At 48.4% G+C, this 21,148-nt stretch overlaps 1 protein-coding gene across 2 annotated transcripts in view; it reads left to right on the forward strand.

Annotated features, from left to right (window-relative positions):
• Positions 1-42: 42 nt before the first annotated feature.
• The window catches only part of EXOC5 (exocyst complex component 5), a 34,420-nt gene continuing 13,314 nt past the window's right edge, over positions 43-21,148 (forward strand). For both annotated transcript variants that reach the window (XM_001511902.5, XM_007659516.3), the window contains exons 1-7: positions 43-147; positions 9,646-9,740; positions 10,895-11,042; positions 14,347-14,541; positions 19,400-19,464; positions 20,275-20,303; positions 20,710-20,819. In XM_001511902.5, coding sequence (XP_001511952.1) covers positions 121-147; positions 9,646-9,740; positions 10,895-11,042; positions 14,347-14,541; positions 19,400-19,464; positions 20,275-20,303; positions 20,710-20,819 — 669 coding nt within the window. In that variant the 5' untranslated portion in view covers positions 43-120. The remainder of the gene's footprint in view (positions 148-9,645; positions 9,741-10,894; positions 11,043-14,346; positions 14,542-19,399; positions 19,465-20,274; positions 20,304-20,709; positions 20,820-21,148) is intronic.

A 21,148-nucleotide genomic window follows, 5' to 3' on the forward strand; every position in this document is an offset into this window, starting at 1 on the left:
GCAGGAGGAGGAGGAGGAGGAGGAGGGCGGCGGCGGCGGCGGCAGGGACGCGGGGCGGAGGGGGCCGGGCGGCCGCGCTGAAGACGGAGGGCCGGCCTCGCCCTCCCGCCGCCCTGGGGAATGGCCGCCACGGCCGAGCTCTTCGAGGTGGGTCCTTCATTCATTCATCTATCCATCCAGCCATTCATCCATCCCTCCATTCATTCATCCACACATTCATTCATCCACACATTCATTAACGCATCCATCCATTCATTCATCCATCCATTCATCCATCCATCCATCCATCCATCCATTCACCCATTCACCCATCCATCCGTTTATTCATCCTTTCATCCATGTATTCATTCATGCATCCATCCATCCATTTATTCATGCATCCGTCCATTTATTCATCCATCCATTCATTCACACATCCATCCATTTATTCATCCATCCATTCATTCACACATCCATCCATTTATTCATTCATCAATTCATTCACACATCCATCCATTTATTTATTCATCCATCTACTCATTCGTGCATCCATCCATTTATCCATCTATTCACCCATCCATTTATTCATCCATCCATTCATCCATCCATTCATTTCATTTATCCATCCACTCATTCATAATAATGGCATTTGTTCAGCGCTTACTATGTGCAAAGCATTGCTCTAAGCACTGGAGAGGATACAAGGTGATCAGGTTGTCCCACGTGGGGCTCCCAGTTTTCATCCCCATTTTACAGATGAGGTCCCTGAAGCACAGGGAAGTGAGGTGATTTGTCTGCAGTCACACAGTTGACAAAACGTGGAGCCCAGATTAGTAATAATAGTGTTGGTATTTGTTAAACGCTTACTATGTGCAGAGCACTTAGATGCAAGGTCATCAGATTGTCCCACGTGAGGCTCACAGTCTTAATCCCCATTTTACAGATGAGGTAAATGAGGCGCAGAGAAGTGAAGTGACTCGCCCAAAGTCACACAGCTGACAAGTGGCAGAGTCGGGATTCGAACCCATGACCCCTGACTCCCAAGCCCGGCCTCTTTCCACCGAGCCACGTTGCTATCCCGAGTGAGACTCACGCTCTCCATCCCCATTTTCCAGATGGAGGGAACTGAGGCCCAGAGAAGTGACATGACTTGCCCACGGTCCCACAGCAGACAAGGGGCGGAGTCCGGGATTAGAACCCATGACCTCCTGACTCCTGGGCCCGGACTCTATCGACTACTCCGTGCTGCTGTATTGTACTTTGCCAAGTGCGTAGTGCAGTGCTCTGCACACAGTAAGCACTCAATAAATGCAATTAAATGAATGAAAGTGAGGGGAGTTGGGGCCTGGGTCCTCCGAGGGCCGGAGCGGGTCCAACTCTTAACCCTCCCTGTTATTCAGTCGTCTTGATTAAGCGCTTACTCTGTGCAGAACACTGTACTGAGCAATTAATCCATCAATCGATGGTATTTACTGAGCGCTTACAGTGTGCGGAACACTCTCCTAAGTGCTTGGGAGAGTAGCGTATATCAGAGACGCGTATCCTCTAAACTGGAAGCTCGTTGTGGGCAGGGAATGTGTCATATTGTACTCTCCCAAGCGCTTAATACAGTGCTCTGCACATAGTAAGCGCCCGGTGCGATTGACCGACTGCCTTTTCCTGCCTCCAACGCGCTGGCAGTCTAGAGGGGGAGACCGACGTTAATCTTTATAAATCCATGACGGAGACGGACGTAAGTGCTGTGAGGCTGAGGGAGGGGAGAATAAAAGGGGCAACGTGCGAACCGTTTAGGCGCTCAGTAGGGGACGCAGCGTGGCGTAATAATGTTGGTATTTGTTAAGCGCTTACTAGGTGCAGAGCACTGTTCTAAGCGCTGGGGGAGATCCAGGGGCATCAGGTGGTCCCACGTGAGGCTCACAGTCTTCACCCCCATTTTACAGATGAGGGAAATGAGGCACAGAGAAGTGACTGGCCCTCAGTAGTGGATGAAGCCCAAATCTAGGAGTCAGAAGGTCGGGGTTCTAATCCTGTCTCTACCACCTGTCCGCTCTGTGGCCTTGAACAAGCCACTTGACCTCTCTGGGCCTCAGTTACATCATCTGTAAAATGGGGATTGAGACCGTGAGCCCCACTTGGGACAGGGACTGTGTCTAACCCCGATTTGCTTGTATCCACCCCCCCAGCACTCAGTACACAGTGCCTGGCACATAGTAAACGCTTAACAAATACCGCAATTATTATTATTTCTAATTGCTATTGATGGGCAAGAGGTGTGCTGAGGGATCTGTCTTTTGGGGTTGGGGTGGGAGGGGAGGTAGGTGTCATCTGGCTTCCCGGGGCAGGACAGGAGGTTGGCACTGAGGTGGAAAAAGGAAGGTTGAATACCTGCGTAGTTGCCATTTTATTTTTTCTTGTGGTGTTTGTACCTCTAGATTGTAAACTTGTTGTGGGCAGACAATGTGTTATATTGTGTTGAACTCTCCCAAGCGCTTAGTACAGTGCTCTGCACCCAGGAAGCGCCTAATAGGTACCACTGATCGATTAATTAAGGCACAGAGAAGTTAAGTGGCTAGCCCAAGGCCGCACAGCAGACGAGCGCTGAGCCGGGATCGGAACCGAGGTCCTCTGCCAGAGCCGGGCTTTTTTTGACTAGGCCAAACTGCATTTTCTCATTGTTGGATCTCTGCTCGCCCTATTTGGGAGGGTTTAGACTTCATGGAAATGAACACGCCATGGCACGTTCGCCACGTGTGAAGGAGGGTGGCTCCTGTAGCTCTTTACAGTGAAGGGAGCAAAACCGGAAACTCAGGGATGCCCGTGTTACTTAAAAGACCTCTAATTCCTCCATAAAATAGCAGCTCCTCCACACCTCTCTTATTAACCTTACAATCGTAGCTCTTCCCTCACCTAGAAGCTTCCGTTTCCGATTAGGGTTTAATCCATTTAATATCACCTATTAATAATTTAAACGAATCTCAGTGCCCGAAATTGAGGAGCGGGAAAGTGGAAGACTCCCAGATAGGCCATCCGGCTGTGAAAGCCACGTTTGAAGAGCTGGTTCTGTAATGACATAAATCAATGGCATTTATTGAGCACCCACTGCGGTGCCCCGTCCTAAACGTTTGGCAAGTAGAATAGGATCGGTAGGTGTGCTCCTTGCCCTCAGAGAGTTTACGGTCAAAATAAATCACATGGAGGAGGAAGTAATAGGGTGTAAAAGTATGATGTGCTCCGAGGGTTAGGAGGGAATTGGAAATAACTGTTTAGGTAAGGTTTAATGCACAGATGTGAGAGACGGGGGAATATAAAGCGGAGAGAGTAGGAAGGTGTAGGGAACTTATATTCTGATGTACTCTGCTATTATTATTGCTCAGTTTGTGTAAACTTCTTGAAAGGATTAGCAATTGTTGCTTCGCCCTTCTCTGCTCCTCCAGAACAGGAACCGTATTATATAATGCGGATATCCCAGCTCTGCCCCTTGTCAGCTGTGTGACTGTGGGCAAGTCACTTAACTTCTCTGGGCCTCGGTTCCCGCATCTGTAAAATGGGGATTGACCGTGAGCCCCACGTGGGACGACCTGATTCCCCTGTGTCTATCCCAGCGCTTAGAACAGTGCTCTGCACATAGTAAGCGCTTAACAAATACCAACATTATTATTATTATCAATGCCCGCGGATGTTCCCTAAGCACCTAATATCGTGCTTTCCGCAAGGTAGGTCAGTAAACTCTAATTGAAAACAGTGTCCCAGGCATAACAAAGTAACAAGCTTGTCCTCAGAGTTAAAGAAAAGCTTACATCAGGGACATTTCATGCTGATATTTAAGCAGATACTCAGATTATCCTGGTCTGGTGGAGGGTTGGGGGAGGCTGGGGGTGGTGGGGAAGGAAGAACGGTGGGTAAAGACAGGAAAGTACAACATGAGGGGAATAGGTTAAAAAGTGGAGGGAAAATAACGATTGTCAAGGAATTAGGGGGCAGAGGGTCCAAAGCTGTCTTTAACTGGGAGAGTGATTAGGTGAGCTCAGTCAGTTGTGATTAGGCCACATCACCATAGTTTCATACGGAGGTCACAAGGACAAACAACAGCGATCTCCGATTGAATAATGGACCATTAGTCTCCGGTAGGAGAATTTAAGGCCGTTTTGAGGGGTGTTGAGGCTGTATGGTGTAGATATTGCCCCATGTCTTCTGAGTTCTGGACCTTTCCTCAGTTAAACAGAGTCCATGATCAAAACTTATAGCATTTAAAAAATTCAGTGTTAATATCTGGTTATCATCAACCAGTGGTATTGCGTGCTTACTCTGTGCAAAACACTACGTAGCGCTTGGGAGAGCACAATATAGCAGAGTTGTAGACATGTTGCCTGCCCACAAGGAATTTAGAGTCTAGAGGGGGAATTACTTTTCAGATTGAATTTCATGGTTGAGGGAGAACTTCATAACCTCTAGCGGGATGTAATATGTCTTAATCCTCCCAAGCGAAAGACTTGTAGGGATTGTTCTCTCTCTACTCGTGGTCACCCTCAGATGAATATAACTCCCTCAATCAGATGTATTTATTGAGTGCTCACTGTGTGCAGAGCACTGTACTAAGCACTTGAATCGATCTCACAGCTCCAACGAGTGCCCGAGTCAAAGACCGAGCTGGGGCCGAAGGAATATTGGTTTAACTGGCTTTGGCTTCGGTTTGTAATCAGAGCAGGGACTTAAAAACGTCTCCGTCAGTTGCTCTCTTTTTCTGTCACTGCCGGGAGGCTCCAGGTTTAGGGAATTTCCTCCTGCTCTTGCGACAGCTTCCTGCTCCGACCTGGGGAAGTACATCCCAGAGGAAATGAGGTTAAGGTGTTATCGTGAGTGTTTTAGTTTCACTAGTATCTCCATTTTCACGGAAGGGCAGGCTTTTGTATTTCGAGCCCTTCAGGGGAAATTTTTGATTAAAACAACTCCAAACATTTAACGTTTTATTTCGACTAATTTTTCAAAACCGTTACTATCCAGTTTCTCAGTTTAATCATCGAAATTTTGGACCCCAGTGTCCTCCCGGAAGATGCATAAAGTCGCATCCTCCCCTTGAAGTATGCTTTTTTAGGTTTCGCTTGGAGTTCAAAGCCTTTTTATGTGACTAAAAAGAGTCCCTCGCCACACAAGACAAAAATGAACGATAACCTTTCATTAAAAAATAAAACTTAATAGTCAACAGCATCTTTGCACATCATTTTCAAAAACCATGGCCTACAATTTGCATTGATTTCCCCACCCCCACCTCCGCCCCGCATTTATCAGTGCTTCTTGCTCTTCCACTTAATCCTTCCAGGCTAATTAATTCTAGCTAATTTTTCTCCTGGTCCTCCACATCTCGGGAGACTGAGTGAACACAAGCACCAACCCGTAGCAGTAAACTAGCAGGTGGCTGTCCTTGTTAGCTTGAGTTACCCCACAAAAATAGATTCCTATGGAAACAAGACCCAGAGGTGCGGTGTGTTACTTTTGTCAAGCCCGACACTTTCCGTCAGTTCCGCTGTTCAGTTTCTTGGACTCCTTCGGTGCTTTTGTAGCCCCCGAGCTTGTGAACCAGAGCCAGGATGGGGGCTGTAATGTTTATTTCCTTTTTTATGGTATTTGTTAAGCGCTTACTCTGTGCCAGGTACTGTACTAAGCCCTGGGGTGGGTTACTAGCAAATTGGGTTGGACACAGTCACTTGCCCCGCGTGGGGCTCGCGGTCTCAATCCCCATTTTACAGACGAGGTAACTGAGCCGCAGAGAAGTGAAGTGACTTGCCCAGGGTCACACAGCAGACAAGTGGCGGAGCCGGGATTAGAACCCTTAACCTTCTGACTCCTAGCCCCGTGCTCTATCCGTTCCGCCATACCGCTATATGCCGTACTAAATTTTAATAGTAAAGACCTAAAATGTTGGAAGGAAATGTATAGAGTGATCACTGCTGAAGTACATTCAGTTCTTGGAAAGAGCCCGGGCTTGGGGGTCAGAGGACGTGAGTTCTGATCCCGACTCCGCCACTTGTCTGCTCTGTGACCTTGGACAAGCCAATTAACTTCTTTGGGCCTCAGCTACCTCATCTGTAAAATGGGGATTAAGACTTTGAGCCCCAACCTGATGACCTTGTATCTCCCTCAGCGCTTAGAACAGTGCTTGGCACATAGTAAGCGCTTAACACATACCATAATTTTATTTTCCTTCCATAATGTTCATTTTCTCTAAACGTTGGGCAGTTGATAGCACTTTCCTGCCTGGGTTGAATGTGCAGGGGTATTAAAAGAAAGTCTGGCACGCGCCCATCGCGTTAATCAAGGCGTGTTGCCGTAGCGTGAGTTTTCCCTACCATGGGTTTGCCAGGGATGAATCCCCCGCACGCTCGGAGAACCGTGGGTACCCTTAACTGGATTAGCGTCAGGGTCATGTAGCGTTAACCAAGTTTTACACCCGGTTAAAAAGCGGGGCAGCACTCTGAAACTTCAACTTCAGGGTCATTTTCACCTGAAGTGACCTCTTAAACTGTCTGAGAGTCCTCTGGAATAGATTTATTTTCTCTGTTTATCCAGGTACACCACGCGTTTCTCTACACAGTCTAAAATAGAGCCTGCCGAACTCTTTTTTGCAGGCCTCTGGAGACATTTTGAAAGTCTGATTCATACTTCCCTTTTTAGACTCAGGAAGGCTCTGCTTTTCGAAAGACCGGACTCCCTCGTTTTACTGGGAGCTGAACGTCTCTAACCTACGACCCAGCAGAGGCTCAGTCAGTCAGTGGTATTTGTCGAGCGGTTACCGTGTGCAGAGCACTGTACTGAGCACTTGGGAGAGTATAATCTTGCAGAGTGGGTAGACACGTTCCCTGCCCCAAAACGAGTTCACAGTCTAGAGGGGGAGAGGAACCTTAATATAAATACACTACAGACATGTACATATGGCTCCAGATTTTTTGGACAGGGTTGGAGATTCCTTGGTCCTGGTTGGTAACCAAGGGCAGAGACTCTAACTCTTCAGCCCGGGCACCATTTTGGAGGAGTGAAAGTCACTTGGCGTCAACTCTTATGCTCTTTTCCTACTCAAGAATGGGGATTTATCGCTATTGTTTTTCTATTTATTGCTATTGTTTTTGTCAGTCTCCCCTGATTAGACCGTAAGCCTGTCAGTGGGCAGGGATGGTCTCTATCTGTTGCCGAATTGCACATTCCAAGCGCTTAGTACAGTGCTCTGCACATAGTAAGCGCTCAGTAAATACTATTGAATGAATGAATCCTGAGACTTACCTCAGGGGACTTAACTTCTCTCAGACATCTAGCCTTATCTCAGCGCCTATTATGTGCAAAACATTGTGCTGGGGGAGCACAGTACCAGTACAGAACCTAAAATAATAAAAAAATCGAGGTATTCGTGAAGCCCTTATTGTGCCAGGCATTGTACTAACACTGGGGTGGATACAAGCACAGTCCCTGGCCCACGTGGAGCTCAAAGTCTCAGTCCCCGTTTTACAGATGAGGGAACTGAGGCACAGAGAAGCGAAGGGACCTGCCCAAGGGACAAGGGGCAGAGCCGGGATTAGAATCCTGGTCCTTCTGAGTCCCAGACCCGTGCTCTATCCACTAGGCCATGCTGCTTCTGTATAGTCCCTGCCTTCAAGGAGCTGCATTCTAGTGGTTTCCACCTCTCTCTGCATGATGCCATTGCCTAATTGTACTTTCCAAGCGCTTAGTACAGTGCTCTGCACACAGTAAGCACTCAATAAGTGCGATTGAATGAATGAATGAATGAATGCCATCTAGCCCGATCTTGCTGTTGCTTCTGCCGGGCGAGCCTGCCTCTGAAGCCTGAGCTGGAGAAGGCAAAGAAAATAATAATAATAATGACGGCATTTGTTAAGTCCTTACTATGTGCAAAGCACTGTTCTAAGCAGTGGGGAGGATACAAGGTGATCAGGTTGTCCCACGTGGGGCTCACAGTCTTCATCCCCATTTTCCAGATGAGGTCACTGAGGCCTAGAGAAGTGAAGTGACTCGCCCAGGGACACCCAGCTGACAAGTGGCGGAGCTGGGATTAGAACCCCTGACCTCTGGCTCCCAAGCCTGGGCTCTTTCCACCGAGCCACTCTGCTTCTCATGCTAGAGAAGCACTCAGAGGGTCCAGAAATGGGATCCTCCTCTTCGTATCCTCTCCCGAGTCCTGAATTTGGAGGAGAGACTCCAGGGACCAAATAATGGAGAGAGGAGCTTGGCTTGATAATAACAACAATTATGGTATATGTCAAGTGCTTACTACGTGCTGGTACTAAGCACTGGGGCGGATAAAAGCAAATCGGGTAGAAAACGGTCCCTGTCCCACGTGGGGCTCACAGCCTCACTCCCCATTTTCCAGACGAGGTAGCCGAGGCCCAGAGAAGTGAAGTGACTTGCCCGAGGTCACACAGCAGATAAGTGGCGGAGCCAGGATTAGAACCCATGACCGTCTGACTCCCAAGCTTGTGCTGTATCCACTAGGCCGTGCTGCTTCTCTAAGGTCTGATCTGAAGTGAGGCGGTGTAATGGGTGACTCTTTCCCCTCTCTGTAATATGTTTTAGCGCCTGTCGTCCCCTATAGATGCTAGCTTTTTGGTGGGCAGGGAGCGTGCCTACCAACTCTATTTTAGTGAACTTTCCCAAGCACTCAATACAGTGCTCTAAGCGCTCAGTAAATACCACTCATCGATTTAAATTTTTCATGGTATTTGTTAAGCACTTACTGCGTGCCAGACACTGTACTAAGCACCGGGATGGATACAAACCAATCAGGACACAGGTCCCACGTGGGTCTCGCAGTCTTCATCCCCATTTGACAGATGAGGTAACGGAGGCCCAAGGAGCTAAAAGACGTGCCCAAGGTCACACAGCAGACAAGTGGCGGAGCCAGGATTAGAACCCAGGTGCTTCCTACTCCCAGGCCCGTGCTCTTTCCATGAGGCCACACTGCTTCTCGTGGCCGGAGAGCGCCTAAAGTGGCGGTTAGAGCTGCAAAGAGGAGGATCGTGATGCAGTGAGGGAAGCTTGCTAACCCAGCCTGCGTAGCACTTTGCGTTCACACAGTCTATTTCTGATCCTGAAGGACCGCGTCTTTTCACCCACCGACTCTCTCGTTTTTCTTCGGAATACGCTCCGCCGAATCTTTATTTAGACGAAACTGTGAAATTCAGACGTCCGTGTTAACTCACCGCGAGTAAACTGAGCTTCAGTCGTCGTAATTTTAATATAATGCTGAAATTAAGCATCAGGAGTAGGCAGGCGCCACTTGAACTGCTAGTCAGGATCGGTAGCGAGGGAGCACAGTAAACCGTTTTTTCCAAACCGTTGACAACTGTGAAAAGACATAGTTCAATCCTGGATGTCACAGTAAGGGTTTTCTTTCAACGGCCTCTGTTTCTTGGGGGATTCCCTTCCCCTCGTCAAGAAGGCAGGAATACTACGAGGGACTCCACTTTTAAGCGGAGTGAATGCCCCGGCTCTCCTAAACTATATATTAAAACAATTTAATCCTAAAGCACACTTGTCACTGTCTGGTAAACGTCCACATCGGATCTGACCTTTCCCTCCACGGAACTCTGCAACGCGTGTAAGCGGTAACATTAAATAATCTCCTGTGGACTGGTGTAAAAGCATATTTATTTTGTGAATTAGGAGCCGTTCGTGGCAGATGAGTACATCGAGCGCCTGGTATGGAGAACCCCCGGAGGAGGCTCCAGAGGAGGAGCCGAAGCTTTTGATCCTAAAAGGTGAAATGAAAATTCGCGGCCTTCGGCTCCCCGCCGAAAGGGAGTTTCAGAACTCGTCCCCAGAAGCTTGGAGGAAGTCAGAAGTGGCTCTCGGAAATCTGCCGTTCCGAGATTTCGGAAGTTTAAATTTCCCTTGAAAATAGCCGGTGGTGGTGACCCTTAGCAAAGCGAGGCCTTCAGGGGAGGATTTCATCAGATGGCCACTCTAAGCAAAGGAGGCAGTTTTTCACGGGGAGTACAGGGGCGGAAAGGGGTGGGGATTTTAGCGAGGGAAGCTACTAGGCCAGAGATAGGCCTCCAAGAGCTCCGAGGCCGACAAGCCACATTTCGAGTCTTTTCGGCCCTTACCGGAAACTCTCAGATCTTGTCACTGGCAGTCGAGATGAGTGAGGCTGAGAATCTAACTCATCCCTCCGGGAGGCATCGTCCCTATGATCCGGGGATATGTGCTCCTGGGATAATAATAATAATAATAATGTTGGTATTTGTTAAGCGCTGACTAGGGGCAGAGCACTGTTCTAAGCGCTGGGGGAGATACAGGGTCATCAGGTTGTCCCACGTGAGACTCCCAGTCTTCATCCCCATTTTACAGAGGAGGGAACCGAGGCCCAGAGAAGTGAAGTGACTTGCCCACAGTCACACAGCTCACAAGTGGCAGAGCTGGGATCCAGTTATGCCTCTCCTCCAAAATGGCAGCACGTTGGAAAATCTGCTTTCAGTATTTCCAAGAGTTGCCCAATTTTGTTCAAAACCTCCTGGTCTGGAAAAGGCCAAAATGAAGACTTGGGGTGGTTGGAATATTTGAACGCTTGGGAAAATAATTCCCCAAGAGAAGTTTATGTTGGGGATGGTAAGGGCTAAAGCTTATTTCTGGCTCCTGGAATTCATAGATGGGAGCTTGGGAGTAGGTTCGGAGTGTTTAGGCAGTCCCAAGATAATAAGTATTTGTTAAGCGCTTACTATGTGCAGAGCACTGTTCTAAGCGCTGGGGTAGATACAGGGTCATCAGGTTGTCTCACGTGAGGCTCACAGTCTTCATCCCCATTTTACAGATGAGGTCACTGAGGCACAGAGAAGTTAAGTGACGTGCCCCCAGTCACACAGTTGAGAAATGGCAGAGCCGAGATCATACACTAACTCTGTTCTTTCATCAGACTACTGGAAGAGTTTATAAATCATATCCAAGAACTCCAGATTATGGACGAAAGGATTCAAAGAAGGGTTGAGAAACTAGAGCAGCAGTGTCAAAAAGAAGCCAAGGAATTTGCCAAGAAAGTGCAGGAGTTGCAGAAAAGCAATCAGGTAAGAACAGAGAGCAGTAGTCCAAGGGGTAAAAATCTGTGGAAAATGTTTGGTTTTACGTGGCGGCCGAAAGGGAAGGATCATTCTGATAATACGCCAGCATTATCGTGGTTCTTCCCAAAGGGACTGCTGAGCCTGTTTTAAAACTCATAAACTGCATGTCTCCATTATTCCTCCACGCCGATCCAGTGGACTCACTGTCAAAGCCAAAGGGGGCTATCCCCAAAGCCATTAAATAGCCCTGCTTGGTGAGGGTGGCTAGCTGGTGCTTCTGCTGCCTTCTCTGATTTGTTGTTTCGATTTGGCCTCTTCTCCGTGCCACTCCTCCTTTCCTTCCGTTGGCATCGGCAATCACTGGCGCGGCACGTTTCTTTGCGACAGAGCACAGAACTGTGATCAGGAGCCCTGGTTTCTAATCCCGGTTTTGCCCCTTGCCAGCTCTGTGACCTTGGGCAAGTCACTTAATTTCTCTGGGCCTCACTTTCCTCCTCTGGAAAAAGGGAATTAAATGCCCGTTCCCCTTAGACCGTGAGCCCCGTGTGAGACGGGGGATACGTCTGATGTTGTTATCCTGTGTCGACCCCGGTGTTTGACGATCATTCAGGCGTTCTTATTGAGTGCTTACGGCGTTCAGAGCACTGTACTAAGTGCTTGGGAATGTCCGGTATAACTAAGAAATGTTCCCTGCCCACAACGACCTCACAGACCAGAGGGACAGAGTGATCATTGAACAGATCCCACCGTTATCGCAAGCTAGCCGAAATCTCTTTATTCCCCCACAGGCGATCCAAACTTTAGTTCCCTTCTGGTTCCTCTGTCACTTTCCCGTTTTCTTTTCGTGCACGGCTTGTTGTCATTTCTGTGCTGATTGGTTTTTGTTCCTTGGCTAGTATTCTTCAGGTTGATTAATTGTTGGCAGCATTTGACTTGGGCCTTGCTCTCTCGCTCGTCAGTAGTCTTGCTTTTCTCCCCACTCCCCGTCTCATCCTCCCTCCCCATCACCAAGACGGCACGGACTTTTAAGGGACCTCAGAATGGTGGCACTAAGATTAGGCCCTTTGTACCCACGTTATTTTGCTTTTATTTATTTGTCCACTGGGAGTTTGTGTACTCTTCCCTCCCACCCCCTCAAGCCCGGTCTGCTTTTCCCTCTGTGATCTCCCGACTCCCCTTTCAGCCCTCTAAGTTGACAGTGGTGAAGTTTTGTTCCCTCCCTGTTTGTCCTTGGTATTCTTTGAGTTCGACCACTCTTGTCTCCTTTTCTCTCTCACCTCCTTGTCCCCTTCCCCACAGTCTGTCAACATTCTCCTTTCTTCTCTGTTGTATCAGAGAGCTCCCCTTCTCAGCCGCTCCTCTCCCTGGAGTCTCTTCTTTCCCCAGCAACGCGCAGGTTCCTTCTCGCCTTCAGCGGGTGGAAAATGGTCAGCCCCTGCCCGGTCAACCAGTCCCACCGCCTGGGCCCCTTATCGCAGCCAGTCGCCCGTGCACAGAGACGGCCATCCCGAAGAGATTATAATTCCACCTGTTTGAATTTTGTGCTTTTAATGGATGGGGATTATTGATCTGGCTACTTGGACGCGTTGATTTGCGTCAGGCTTGTTTATTTTCAGGTAGACCGCCGTAATGTTTCAAGTGAGTTGACGTTAAGTGAACCGGAGTCGGTTTGAGATGCAGAGTAAAGAAAAAGCCGAGACTCCTTTTTCAAGACTCGGTGGCTCACCGGTTTCTGACCTGTTTCGATTAGCGTATTTCCAGTCCTCTTACACACAGGGAAGCTTGGGTGGAGATGGAGGGTCTCGTGGAAACCGAAGGAGATGGAAGGGATTCAGGGATGGGACTGGGACAGGGAGTGTCTGGGGTCAACGGGGTCCCCTCCTTTAGACTGTAAACTTGTTGTGGGCCAGCAATGTGCCTGTGTCTCCTGAGCGCTTAGTACAGTGCTCCGCACACGGTAAGCCCTCAGTAAATACCACTGAATGAATGAGCCGTTTCAAATAGCGGAAGCAAGGCCAGGGCGTAGGCCTCCTTAGTCGTTGATGTCGCTGTTATGTGCACACCAATAGTCAGGCTTCTTTAAGCCTCGATTCGGGGGGACCAGCTCACAAACTCTGCCAGCCCTCTCTCCTTTTTCCTCTCGCCCCCTCCACTTCTAATACCCTCCCGCTCCTTGATTTCAACCTTTGCCCAGCCACCCCGTAGTTTCTCCTCACTCTTTCCCCTCACCGTTGGCATCTTTTTAGAAGCTCTCACCTGCCCGTTCACTGCGGTCCAGATCCCGGGGGATTCAGGGGCTCATATTCATTGGGAGGATACATATTGGCAACTGGGGAAGGTATAGCAAGAAACCGCAAAAATGTTAAGGGGGCAAGAACAGCTTTTATATAAGGAAGGATCGAGAAGAGTAACCTCTTCGGAAGGCTGAGAGGAGAAAATCCTTAAGGCGTGGTCAGGACCAACACAGAATTGTTACTCCTCAAGTTCTCACAACAGCGGCCAGGGCCTCCATTAAGTGGGTTCAAAACAAGATGAAGCGCTTAGCATAGTGCTCTGAGAATAGTAAGTGCTCAGTAGATTCCATTGATTGCTTAATTGACCACCCTCTTTCACCTAGCGGGGGAAGCATACACTGTTCCCGCCCCAGGCCTTTCAATGCCAAAAACGTCGATAGTTTCAAGAAAGCAGTGGATAACGGTATTGACGGGGGCTCAGGATAGAAGTAGCGGGGAAAAATCAGGAATGTTGAAGGAAAAATTAGGGAAGTTAGAAAGCCCCCGAAGAATTCGAAAGCTACAGAGAAGAAAGATCCAAGATGAACCACTGGATCTTTGGGGGGAAATGTTAGGACTATTAGATGGTGCGCCCGTAGCCATTAGGCTGGATGACTGGAAATCACCATTGTGCCCGTTCATCCGAGCGATCTTTTTGCTGCCACTGATGGGGACAGGACAGGGGCCTGGGTGGACCATTGATCCGACCTGTTGTCGGCGTGCTTTTTGTTTTTTAGAGAAAGATTCCCCAGACATAGAACAGGAGCTCTGCTGATGCTTTAAGGGGAACCCGCGAATCGGAGCCGTACGGGGACCCGCTCAGTAGCCAGGAGACGATTCTGATTCCCCCCAAACTCAGGTGGTTTGGAAGCCCCGTCCAAGCAACGCCCGGATTAATCTCCGCGTTCTAGACGGGGCTCGCCACATTCGCTTCGGTTATCAAAAATGGCAAGCGGGGGTCAGGGAGCTAAGCCTGGCATTGGTTTGACAGCGCAGGCCCGTCGTCCGTGTTACGCCGATGCCTTTTGTCTTCGCAGGTCGCCTTCCAGCACTTCCAAGAACTAGATGAGCATATCAGCTACGTGGCAACTAAGGTCTGTCACCTTGGTGACCAGCTGGAGGGGGTCAACACGCCCCGCCAACGGGCTGTGGAAGCTCAGAAGCTGATGAAATACTTTAATGAATTTCTGGATGGAGAGTTGAAGTCTGATGTTTTTACAAACTCTGAAAAGGTAAAGAGCCGTCAGCCCGATGAAGGCAGTTCAAAGCGCCGCCCTAATTACAAGCTGCTGCCGTGCCTCTCCGTGCTCAAACTTTGTGCCAGCTAGTGACTGACTGACCGACCGGGTGAAAGTTGCCTTGTTCTGAAATGTAAATGAACCACGCTGGCCCGTCGATTGCTGATAAGGCATCGGAATTCAGCGGTTCCTCTTGCGGCGACCCCGACGTTTTTCATTTGGGAAAGTACATGGGCTGTTTTGAAATGCTGAGAGTCGTTTTTAGAGGCCCATACGTTTTCTCCCCATAAAACCACTTCTTTCTAGTGAGCCAAAAAAGGGAAGGGTAGAGTGCCGTTTCATACCAAAGGATTTGTTTTTGATGGAAATTTGGTATGTTGTTTTTATCTTTTGTCGGCTGGTTTCTGAAGAGTGGCTCAGTGGGAAGAGCTTGGGCTTCGGAGTCAGAGGTCATGGGTTCGAATGCCGGCTCTGCCACTTGTCAGCTGTGTGACTGTGGGCGAGTCACTTCACTTCTCTGTGGCTCAGTTCCCTCATCTGGAAAATGGAGATTAACTGTGAGCCTCACGTGGGACGACCTGATTACCCTGTATCTACCCCAGCGCTTAGAACAGTGCTCTGCACATAGTAAGCGCTTAACAAATACCAACATTATTATTATTATTATTAAGAGGGGTGGCTGGGTGGGTTTGTCTTTGGATTACGAGGTATGTAATTGAAAAGTGGAAGTATTTTTCCAATGAAATTGAAGGACGCGTAGTTCAGACCAAAGAGACACGCCGAGAGTATGTGTATGTATCTCTCTCTCTCTGTCTCTCACTCAAGTTCTGAAAAATCAGAGCCCACCTTGAGATTAGAAAGAAACAAAATATCGGAACTTTTAGCAGCCCTTTTTATGGCTTGTTACTTAATCTTATTTTATTGAGTATATGGCACGCACTGTTTTATAGTCTTGAAAAGAAGGTATATTGACTTTCTTTCAAAGGAAATCCAAGATGTATGAAGCCTAAAGACCTATGGTAGAGTAGTTCAATCTAATCGGTTGTATTTATTGAGTGCTTACTGTGTGCATTGCGCTGTACTAGACACTTGGCAGAGTACAGCACGACAGAGTCGGTAGATATGATACTGTCCATTTATTCTGTCGGAGCTGGTTACGGTATCCATTCCCCAGTCAGACCTAAACCTTTTCAAGTGGTGGAATGCATCTTATTAATTACCTTGGAAAAACTTGGTAAGTTCATCCCCCTTTTCTCTGATCGCATCTGAGATTGAAGGGATGTAGAAACGTTCGGTCTCCTCTAGCATCTGGCCGGAGAGATGTGTTTCTGCGTGGGCATTAATGCGTCCCTCGTGCTTTTGGGGTGGTAAAAGTTAAGCTATGAAATCAGAACTGCCCAAGGGGAAGAATATATTACTTGAAAAAATCTGCAGGGGGAACGATTCTCTCCACGTCCTCTAGAATAACTTGTTCCCTTCCAGATCGGGTTCTTGGGTGGTGCGCAGAACATAATAATAATAATAATGTTGGTATTTGTTAAGCGCTTACTATGTGCAGAGCACTGTTCTAAGCGCTGGGATAGATACAGGGTGATGATTGTCCCACGTGGGGCTCACAGTTTTAATCCCCATTTTACAGATGAGGGAACGGAGGCTCAGAGAAGTTAAGTGACTTGCCCACAGTCACACAGCTGACAAGTGGCGGAGCCGGGATTCGAACCCCTGACCTCTGCCTTCCAAGCCCGGACTCTTTCCACCGAGCCTGGCAGGGGGACGTCACCAGTCTTGAGGTCGTGGGGGCTAGCCGGTCCGTTACAGTGACTCCGTTCATTGTCCATCACGGCCTAGCGGATAGATCTTGCGCGTCAGAGAAGGTCATGGGTTCTAATCCCAGCTCTGCCGCTTGTCTGCTGTGTGTGTCTCCTCATTTCTGTGCCTCAGTTACCTCATCTGTAAAATGGGAGTGAGGACTTTGAGCCCCATGCGGGACAGGGACTGTGTCCAACCCGATTTGCTTGTATCCCCCCTTCCCCGGAGCTCGGCACATGGTAAGCACATAAATACCACAATTATTGTTATTATTATGAGAAGGAGGTAGACGCCCCCGAGAGAGCAAACCGACTGCCCTTCAGTGAGCCAGAACGGCGGTCCGGTGTGTCGCACGGAACATTCTTCCCAGAGACCCTCTTAGAGCAGCCCTTGAAATAGCATCAGCGGTAAGGAAGCGGGACCGGCTTGTGACCGTGTGAGGTGTGGTGACGAGCACCACAAGTGTCGTGCTGCCTCTGAGCCCAAGCTAAAAATAGTAACGGCTGCCTTAAGCAGCCGTCAGGGTCGCTTACGGGATAGCACCCACGTTGGGGGTCGAAAGTGGTGCCTCAGGGTTCTCAGCTTCCTGGGAGCAGCGTCGTAACCGTGACGACAGAGAACGGGGAAACAGATCCTCAGCTCGAAAAACTAGCAGCCGATGCTCGGCGTGGATTTACTTCTCGGCTGTACCTTTTCCCGAGAGCTTTATCTGCGCAACATTGGGCAGAGAACTTCAAAACCCGAGCATTGCACGCGGTTCCTCTCCGCTTGTGTGCTTCCTTTCCATCCTTTCCACATTGTGGGGTGATTGGAAATATAAATAGGTGTAGGTGGGTGAGTTTAGGTAGGTAGCAAGCAATGAGTGGTATTGAGCGCTTACTGTGGGAAAGTATAATAAAACAGAGCTGGTAAAGGGGATTCGTGCCCTCGAGTTTACCGTTTAGCAGGGAGGCGGAAATTCAACAAAAGATGTGTACGTAAGTGTGGTGGGGTTCGGGTGGGTTGACCGTCAGGGTGCTTTGATGGTGATGTGGGGCTGAAAAGGTCAATTCATAACTGGCAGTTTCTACCGTCTTCGTTTATATAAAGGTTAAAACTGATCCTAGCCCCGTTCCCTGGAGAACCTTCCTGTATACACTTCTCCATTCCTAAAACTGGCTTTTTTAAAAAATCCCTTCTCTTACCTTTTAGCAAGTATTTTTATCCATAAAAAGTTATTTTCTCCAATCCCAGGATAGAGTTTTTTTTTTTTTTTTAAAAAAAGGGTTTGTTTTGGAACCCTGTCAAAAAAAAAAACCTTTTGAAAACATATATATATAGTGTGACTTCCAGTTCCCCTCTACTCACAAGCTACTTGACCTCCCTCCTAATAAACTGCAGCAGGTCAGCGGGGTCTGAGATATCCTTACAGAAACCTCGCCTTCTCCCTCAACGGATCAAGTACCACCCGATCATATACCTAATTGTAAGATCGGTCAGTTTGCCGGGGACAGACAAGAGACTCCGGAGCCTATGATTCCCAGGATTGCCTCTTGTAGAAGAGTCATATACCAGCAGTCTCTCTGTCTTCAAGTAGCGTCCTCTGGTAGAAGATAGGTAAGATACCCTACGTGGCGAAATGGATAAAGGACGGGCCTGGGTGTCAGAAGGTCATGGGTTCTAATCCCGGTCCCGCCACCTCTCTGCTGCGCGGCCTTGAGCAAGTCACTTCACTTCCCTGAGCTGAGCTTCCCTCATCTGTAAAATGGGGATAAAGACTGTGAGCTCGCACACGTGTCCGACTCGATTTGCTTGTCCCCACCCCAGCGCTTAGTACCGGGGCTGGCACACAGTAAGCGCTTCACAAATGCCATTACTATTATCATTATTTCAAGAGTTCCTTCCAAATTGTGCCTTCCGTTCCTGGTGATTTGTTTGCATCTGGGTTCACTGAGGTATCCCGCCGGGTCCCTGCAGTATGATCCAGTTCTTTGCCGGTCAGAGGCCAAATTCAGGACTGTCGTGTCTTTACCGTCTTCTTCCTCTAGACTGGAAATTCGTCCCCTGTCCTATAAGCTCACTGAGGGCCGGAAATGTGTCTACCAACTCGGTTATCTTGATTCTATTTATCTTGATTCTATTTATTGCTATTGCTTTTGTCTGTCCGTCTCCCCCGATTAGACCGTAAGCCCGTCAAAGGACAGGGACTGTCTATCTGTTACCGATTTGTCCATTCCAAGCGCTTAGTACGGTGCTCTGCACATAGTAAGCGCTCAATGAATACTATTGAATGGATGAATGAGTGTTATATTAATGATAATTGTGGGGTTAAAGCGCTTACTGCATGCCAGGCACTCTGTTAAGCGTTGGGACGGACACAGGCAAATCCGGTTGGACACAGTGTCCGGCCCACGTGGGGCTCACAGTCTCAATCCCCATTTTACAGATGAGGGAGCTGAGGCCCAGAGAAGTGAAGTGACTTGCCCACAGTCACACGGCAGACAGGTAGCGGAGCTGGGATTAGAATACGGGTTCTCTGACTCCCAGGCCCATGGTCCGTCCACTAGGCTTTGCTGTTGCTTGTATTCGCCCAAGCGCTTAGAACAATATGTGCTCAGTACACACCACTGATTGATGTGACAAAGGAAAGCTGCCTCTAGGCCACTTTTTAAGCTTTTGGCAGGCCTCAATCATGGCAGCTAACCCTTTGGAAACCAACTTAAATTTCACCCTACTCATAATCGTGGTCAGAGCTTCAGGTGAAGCACGGCACATGTTTAGATACTTCTGACCCCTCCACTCTAAGCGTGAGCCCAGTGAAAAGTGTGTTCCTCCCGTTCAGAATGCCTTGTCTTCCACTTGAGGGACTTGGACTTTGGGGAAGACATAGCTCTAGTGATGAAAATCGATTTGATTTGTATTTTTGCTCAACGTGTCTGGAGTCGCGAAGCAGTCGCTCTTTTGATTAGGGCTTTGAAAAGTACCGAAAGTAGGGTGAGGACTAGGAATTTATATGGACGATTCTTTTGTGAAGGGTAAGACTCTGCTTTTGTTCTCTCGATAGATAAAGGAAGCCGCTGACATTATTCAAAAGTTGCACCTAATTGCACAGGAGTTACCTTTCGACAGGTAAGTTTCATTGTTAATGATAATAACGATGGTTTTTAAGCACTAACTATGTGCCGAGCACTGTTCTGAGAGCTGGGGTAGATACATGGTAATCAGGTTGTCCCACGTGGGGCTCACAGTCCTTAATCCCCATTTTACAGATGAGGGAACTGAGGCACAGAGCAGTTAAGTGACTTGCCCAGGGTCACACGGCAGGCAAATGGCGGAGCCGGGATTAGAACCCACCTCCTCTGACTCCCAAGCCCGGGCTCTTTCCTCTAAGCCATGCTGCTTCTCATGTAAGATAAACATTCAAAATAGTTGCTTAGTTGATCGAAAGACTTGAATCTTTTTGTGATCTGTGACCATTAAAAGTTTGCTTTTTTTTTAAAAAAAAAAATCCTCAGATAATACATTCAAAGGATTTGGGTGGACTGGATCAGTAGTTGTGAATTATCCAGCTCCTCTTTCTGATTTTTGCCTCATTTAGCATCTTCCCCAGCAAGGATTCAGGGTAAATCAAATCGACTGAAAGTCAGAGGAGTCATTGTTTCTGTGCGTTCGCTGCTCCGGGAAAATGTTTGCTGGGGAGGAGATTCGAAAGGATTGCCCAGGCTGGGGTCTTTTTCCTGTGTGTGTATTTTAGTTATCCAGGGCTGAAAAATGATTTGTGAATGAGTTTTTCATTGTTCAAGTAGGAAAAAACATCTCGTAATTGTCTCTTCCCAATTCTTAAAATTTCCAAGCATTTCACTCCCAAGAGGTAGTCATTTAGTGATGCCCAAATTTGTACCCTTTTTTTGCTTTGACCAAAGTCTTTTTGCTTTTCAGATTTTCAGATGTGAAATCCAAAATAGCAAGTAAGTGGGTCTTTTTCTAATAATAATGGCAATAAGTGCTTACTATGTGCCGGGCACTTCAGTGACCGCTGGGGTGGATACAAGCCAAAGGGGTTGGACCCGGTCCCTGTCCCACGTGGGGCTCCCAGTCTCCCAGTCGCATTTTAAGGATGAGGTAACTGAGGCCCAGGGAAGTTAAGTGACTTGCCCGAGGTCACCCAGCAGACGGATTAGAGCCCATGACTTTCTGACTCCCGGGCCCATGCTCTATCCTCGCTACGCTGCTTCTTACCTTCCTCGCCCACCCCCAATTCGTAGAGACCTCCCGGTCGTTCCGCTGCCCGCAGTCGACACTCGGTATTGAGTCCTGACCTTCCAAGGGCAGGTTCTCCTTGCCCGGCTCAATCCTGGTGTGGCGTTTTTGCAGGTAAATACCACGATTTAGAATGCCAGCTGATTCAAGAGTTCACCAACGCTCAGAGGAGGTCCGAAATCTCCCGGATGAGAGAAGTGGCGGCCGTCTTGCTTCACTTCAAGGTAAGACGCCTTAAATGCTACAAGCGGGAGGATTCAGAGGGCCACACGCGGTGCGGTCTCCCGAATTCGGTGCCTTCGTCATTCTCATAATGATGGTGGTATCTGTTAAGTGCTTACTGGGGGCCATTTCAGTACTAAGCACAAGGGTAGATAGCAGATAATTAGGCTGGGCGTGGGGGGCTCCCCTTAACTGATAAGAGCCCCCCGTCCCCCTCTCACCCGTCTACGCAGTTTGCTTGAGGAGAGCAACCACAGAACATTGACATTTTGTGAAGCAGCGTGGCCTCGTAGAAAGAGCCTGGAGCTGGTAGTCACAGGACGGGGATTCC

The sequence above is a fragment of the Ornithorhynchus anatinus genome, chromosome 14 (assembly GCF_004115215.2).
Source record: "Ornithorhynchus anatinus isolate Pmale09 chromosome 14, mOrnAna1.pri.v4, whole genome shotgun sequence".
Classification (NCBI taxonomy): domain Eukaryota; kingdom Metazoa; phylum Chordata; class Mammalia; order Monotremata; family Ornithorhynchidae; genus Ornithorhynchus; species Ornithorhynchus anatinus.